The 5,982-nt window shown below is 41.1% G+C and overlaps 1 protein-coding gene across 1 annotated transcript; it reads left to right on the top strand.

Moving 5' to 3' along the window:
• The first annotated feature begins 1,044 nt into the window (after positions 1–1,044).
• LOC6614278 (beta-ureidopropionase) lies at positions 1,045–3,201 on the top strand. Its single transcript, XM_002038682.2, has 4 exons — positions 1,045–1,233; positions 1,903–2,165; positions 2,241–2,860; positions 2,921–3,201. The coding sequence occupies exons 1-4, from the start codon at positions 1,130–1,132 to the stop codon at positions 3,092–3,094; spliced, it is 1,161 nt and encodes a 386-aa protein (XP_002038718.1). The 5' UTR covers positions 1,045–1,129; the 3' UTR covers positions 3,095–3,201.
• The last annotated feature ends 2,781 nt before the right edge of the window (positions 3,202–5,982 follow it).

Below are 5,982 nucleotides of genomic sequence, written 5' to 3'. Positions count from 1 at the left end.
AAATTGTTTTACACTCAATTGAGTTGCCAACTGAAAAAGAAAACAAAACGCAGACCAAGAAGCACCAGAACTAGACAAACAAACTGTTTTCGCCGGAGGAAGATTTCGGGTAATTTGCATTGCCTCGAAGCGTCAACGACCCACATTCGGCTCGAAGTTAATCTTTTCTAATACAAAATGGCCCAAACGCTGTCAGCTTTTAGGAAAAGTGGCTGACATCGGAGATGCTCCGGTCGAGGCGATAAGGATATGCGCCAAACCCGCTCAATATTTACGTAAGTTTGACAAAATCAGCTCAAGCGGGATTTTTTCTGCATTTTAAAGAGAGGTCTTAAGATATTCGTGATTTTGAGCCTAGCATGAATTTTGAATAGCATCGACGGAAATGTGGCCTTAAAAACTAAGTTTGCCAGCAGAAACAATGATGAAAGAATATTTATAAAATTCCTTTCCCCACCAGAAATGACACTTGACACTTGTGATAGGTTTCAATACTTACACAGTCAGTAGACAACTTTTCTCAAGTTTAACTTGATGACTAAACTTTGAAATTCAAATCGTCAAGTAAAGTCTCCCAAGGTTTTTTTTTTTGTGATATTTGTAGATCACTGGGTTTGAAAATGCCGGTTTCTATATTGTTAGATTGGTATGTCTCTGTATAGGTGTATATATTGCAAGAAAAAAAGAATTTTAACATGTTACGAGAGAGCTTGCTATAGTCGACACTCTCGACTATAAGATACCCTTTATTTTGAATGTAATTTAAAAATTATCATAAATTATAAAAGAAAATGATATGCAATTATTTCTTTATTTCTATATGTACACACAATTAAGAATAATCCCAACACTACACACGAAATTTTCAGTATTGGCCTTCTTGGAGGGATTTCATTTCTTATGCTATTCAAATGCCAGCGAGTGTGTTTAAATGTTTTTCACTATTTTTATAACACTTGGGAGAGATGCCGAGAGAAAACCAAGAGAGAGACGAAAATAGAGAGGTGTAGATAAGATGAGAATCCGATCGTCAGCAGAATCATTTCATATACTGCGGTGGTCGGAGAAGGGTGTTCTGTCAATTGAGTCGCTAATTGATGAGATATTTTGTTGCTGTAAAATTGGAAAAATGTCAGCATTTGAACTGAAAAACTTAAACGATTGCTTGGAAAAGCATTTACCGCCCGATGAACTAAAGGAGGTGAAGCGAATTTTGTACGGTGTAGAAGAAGAGTAAGTACAGTTAAAACACCATTAAGATTAGACTGCCTGGCCAAGTAAGAAAATCATGTGGGGTGCCTATAAAACCTCCAGAATATTCTAAAAATGTTTTAATCTTAATCTTTTGGCAAACAGAAGGGAAGCATTCAAAAGCATTTCATTGTTACCTTACGTATAATGTTAATTTATTAAAAGTGGCTTACATTGTATTACATTGCAATATAGAACTTGTTCAGAGAGCTACGTTTGCATCTACACACTTACATATATACCCTTGAGAACATCTGGTGATGAAAGTGAAAAGATCACGATGCCGAAGCAAGCAAAACAAAAATAAAAATCGGATATATTTTATCAGTGTATTGATTTTATCTGTGTTAGAAAACTATCAAACCATTGTGATGTGAACAAAATTATAGAATATTACTTTTCATTCCATTTTCCATTACTTTGTAGTGTCAGTCTAATCAGTCCATATTTTCCGACTATAAGAAATACTGATAAGCTTCTGACCACACAGTGAGGATCACCAAAAATGTTATTGGGGTCAATAATGTCAATAAACATATGGCCATCGTTAGGAACATCTGTCCAAAAAGATAAGATAAGAAAAATAATTATTTAAGCTTTATACTCAAAGTATTGTATTAAATCGCAATATATTATAATTTTACCTGGCAGTCAAACGCTTGAGCTGCCTACAAGTGCGAAAGATATTGCCGAACAGAATGGATTCGACATCAAGGGTTATCGTTTCACGGCGCGAGAGGAGCAAACTCGCAAGCGCCGGATAGTCAGAGTTGGCGCCATCCAAAACTCTATCGTAATCCCTACTACGGCGCCCATTGAAAAGCAACGCGAGGCCATCTGGAACAAGGTGAAGACCATGATCAAGGCGGCAGCGGAAGCCGGATGCAACATTGTTTGCACCCAAGAAGCGTGGAGTAAGTATGCAAATGAAGCGTGACAAAAAAAGTGGACTATCGAACATAATTAACCATATTATTTATTTCCGATAGCCATGCCCTTTGCCTTCTGCACTCGGGAGAAGTTTCCTTGGTGTGAGTTTGCTGAAGAAGCCGAAAACGGTCCCACAACAAAGATGCTCGCAGAGCTGGCCAAGGCTTACAACATGGTTATCATCCACTCGATCCTGGAGCGCGATATGGAGCACGGCGAGACCATTTGGAACACGGCAGTGGTCATCTCGAACAGTGGTCGCTACCTGGGCAAGCACCGCAAGAACCACATTCCCCGGGTGGGTGACTTCAATGAATCCACCTACTACATGGAGGGGAACACCGGACATCCGGTCTTCGAGACGGAGTTCGGCAAGCTGGCTGTGAACATATGCTACGGACGCCATCACCCACAGAACTGGATGATGTTCGGTCTGAATGGAGCCGAGATTGTCTTCAATCCCTCGGCTACGATCGGTCGGCTATCGGAGCCATTGTGGAGCATTGAGGCACGTAATGCTGCCATCGCCAATAGCTACTTCACGGTTCCGATTAATCGCGTGGGAACCGAACAGTTCCCGAACGAGTACACATCTGGGGATGGCAACAAGGCGCATAAGGAGTTTGGTCCCTTCTACGGATCCTCTTATGTAGCAGCTCCTGACGGCTCAAGGACACCGGTAAGAAATAATCCAATCAGGGGCTATAAGGACGGTAATGACAATAACGTTTATTTACAGAGCTTATCGCGGGACAAAGACGGCTTGCTTGTCGTTGAACTCGACTTGAACCTGTGTCGCCAGGTGAAGGACTTCTGGGGTTTCCGCATGACCCAGAGGGTTCCGCTGTATGCGGAGTCCTTTAAAAAGGCTTCGGAACATGACTTTAAGCCGCAGATCATCAAGGAAACATAAGGAGAAAAGCATTTTTGGGTGGTCTCAGTTGACTAGACGAATTGATTTTTAAGAAAATTGCATTTTGATTTGAACTTTAAATAAAGATAAGCTCATTTTAACACATATAAGGCACTTTAAGCTTATTTATAAATATGATATCATTTATTTTTCTTGTCATTAATAACCTTATTGAGTTTTTTGTACAATCAAGTCGGGCCACTTTCTTCAATGATCTCCATTTCATTTACTTGATTGACAGTGACCTAAAAATTCTCTAAGTAAATACGTCAAGCATACTTCGTTCTTATTTTGAGAGCAGATCTCATTATTTCCGGATTAAATTTAAAAGTCCTTGAAATGTACACATTAAATCTGGCAGAAGTTCGAGTCAAATCCCTTGTTAAGAGTCACATCCTCGAGAGCATCTCTATTATATCTCGTTCCCCGATGGCTCCTTTAAAAATTTCCCTCCGTACAAAACGCTGCAATCTAGCATTGAGCTAAGCTTTGACTTTTACGATTATGTTACGGATGAATGGGAACCGGGAAGGGAAATCGGAGACGGGATATGGGTTCGAGTGTGGGTCCCGGTGGGGATGGGATATAATCTGTTTCTATTACGTTTGCTTATCTGCATGCGACTCACATGTGCGTCGCCTTGCCGACTCCTAATGCAGTAATAATCGTTTGTGCGTTGCCAAAATGACTCGACTGACCTTGTGGAGCGTTGGCAGTAATTGGTTAGATTATTCTAAATTGGTTTCTCTGCTTTCGACCTGACCTTGTGAGGCAATGGAGTTATAAAGCGAAAATTGCTTGTCGAGCCACGCAACAGAAATGGAAATTATAAACTTTTATGCACCAGGCTGGCGGAGGGGATGGAAGTATGCAAATTGAATTTCGGGCAACATCTAAGTCAAAAGATACCAAGAGACAAATGTGTGAGTTTTGAATATTTATGTACAGCAGAGGGCACAAAAGTACTGCGGTAACAGATTTAAGCTATCTACTGCAATCTGCCTTCTTTACTGGTTCTACTAACTGCTTTAAGAAAAAGCCAGAGTATTCTTTGTCCTATTTTTGTATCCCTCGCTGTGCGAGAAGTGTGGGCTGGAATGTCGGATTTCGTGTGTGTCTATTTGACAAAGGTCACCCGAAAATAAATCAAATATTTACCCAGCCACATTCGTTCATTCAAATTGAAAAGTCACTTTGGCACACACACTCTTTGCGAAAACTGATTCAAGGCCTCGATTGCATTACCCATTCGACATGTTGCTAATAAATATGTTTTCCGGGGAAAGCCAAATAAAACCCAAAGTGACAGAGGTCCTTCCGAACGAGCCTCGCACGGACTTCGGGGAATAGCCAATAAAATGTGGGAGCTGCTCGTTTATAGCCGTGGGTTACCCTCGACCAGTCGAACATATTTTATTCAGTGCCCGGGTTGATTGATTAAGCCCAAGATAAATTCCCAACCGTCGACGCGCTCAAGGTCCTTCAAGATAATCCTCTACATATCGGATTATAATTTTGAAGCCCGCCTGCAGCACTTTCACTAATCATACGTGGATATCTCTCTCCTTCGCTCAAGGGGCCAGATGGCAATTGTGACAGCTCAGATATCAGAGCGATTTCAATTAAAAGCCAGGCTTTTAATTAAACAGATAAAGTGGCTATAAAATGGCAGATAGGCCAGCTGGTCAGCAGGCTTAATGGGGGAACCCGATTATGAGCTCATATTTAATTAAACATAATATTTCGAGCTAAGCAGCTCCGAGCGAAGACGCTTAAGTGCTCGTTAAGTGTGTGCGATGTATGTGTGGGTGTCCTGAATGTCCTAGGATGTCAGAAGCCAAGACTGGGACCGCAATCAGGACCCAACAGCCGGATGTGTCTGTGCATTTGCGGCAGGCTAGCTGCAAAAAATGGCGAGGACATGCATCAATCTGAATGCATAATAATGGTTCCACTGTGGCAATCAGTTACTCCCAAGACGGCATTAACCACCAGCCAAATGCATAGTGAACAGGATGTCGACTTCGCATAGGGAGGATGTATATTCTTCTTAAAGTTCAGCGGTGTCAGCGGATCGAAATTGTTGATTTGTTCAGTTCAGTGGCACACCGAATAATTGAACCAGCGCGGTGAACGTGTTCGGTATATCAATAAGCTGTTTCGATAAATATTTCAATTTTCACTGGTCCTTGAAATGGAATTTATTCCTAATGAAATGATTTTGAGTAAAAAAAAACACTTTATTAGAATACATTTTTACACCGAATATTTTTTAAGCAATATCACGATATCTATGTCTATTTTTGATGAGTTGAAATATGCAAATTAGTAAAATAAATAAATATCCATATATTTGCTTGACATTTTATAGCCAACAAAAAAGTCTTTGTAAAAGTTAAGCAATATAAACATTCTATAAAACAATCGAGTTACATATTACATTCCAGCATAGTTGTCCATGTTGCATTTTTAGGAAGCAGTCGGTTCAGTTCAGTTCAGTTGGATCGGTTCAGAACTGGTTTGCATCCCTGTTTAAATCATCGGCAGTGGCGCACACGATATGAATGGGAAATCTCGAGCCGCGTACGTGTGCACAACCAGGAGCAGAAGGAAAAGAAGCAGCAAAATTGGAAAGGAAATGTGATGCCGGGCGGCATTGTTGGTGCTCCAAGTGAAATGCTTTGGTGCTGCTGATGGTGGCGATGGCAATGGCAGTGGCGTTGTCGTTGGCGAACTGAAGATGCGGACGAGGTGGAGGTGCCTCCGACCCCGGAGGCCACGACTCCCTCATTCTGGGGCCTTTCCATTAAGCGGGATTATTTATTTTATTTCGTTATGCGCGGCAAACAGCTTGTGTAAAGGATTTAAGCTGCTGCTGAATGTGGCGA

Source organism: Drosophila sechellia, chromosome 3R (assembly GCF_004382195.2).
Source record: "Drosophila sechellia strain sech25 chromosome 3R, ASM438219v1, whole genome shotgun sequence".
Classification (NCBI taxonomy): Eukaryota; Metazoa; Arthropoda; class Insecta; order Diptera; family Drosophilidae; genus Drosophila; species Drosophila sechellia.
The sequence above is the reverse complement of the archived record's forward strand: the minus strand, read 5'-3'. Positions and strand labels throughout refer to the sequence as shown.

Coding starts and splice junctions, on each gene's coding strand:
- LOC6614278 (XM_002038682.2), top strand. CDS start 1,130: ATGTCAGCATTTGAACTGAAAAACTTAAACGATTGCTTGGAAAAGCAT. Junction 2,166..2,240: donor TTGCACCCAAGAAGCGTGGA/GTAAGTATGCAA, acceptor TATTTCCGATAG/CCATGCCCTTTGCCTTCTGC. Junction 2,861..2,920: donor CTGACGGCTCAAGGACACCG/GTAAGAAATAAT, acceptor GTTTATTTACAG/AGCTTATCGCGGGACAAAGA.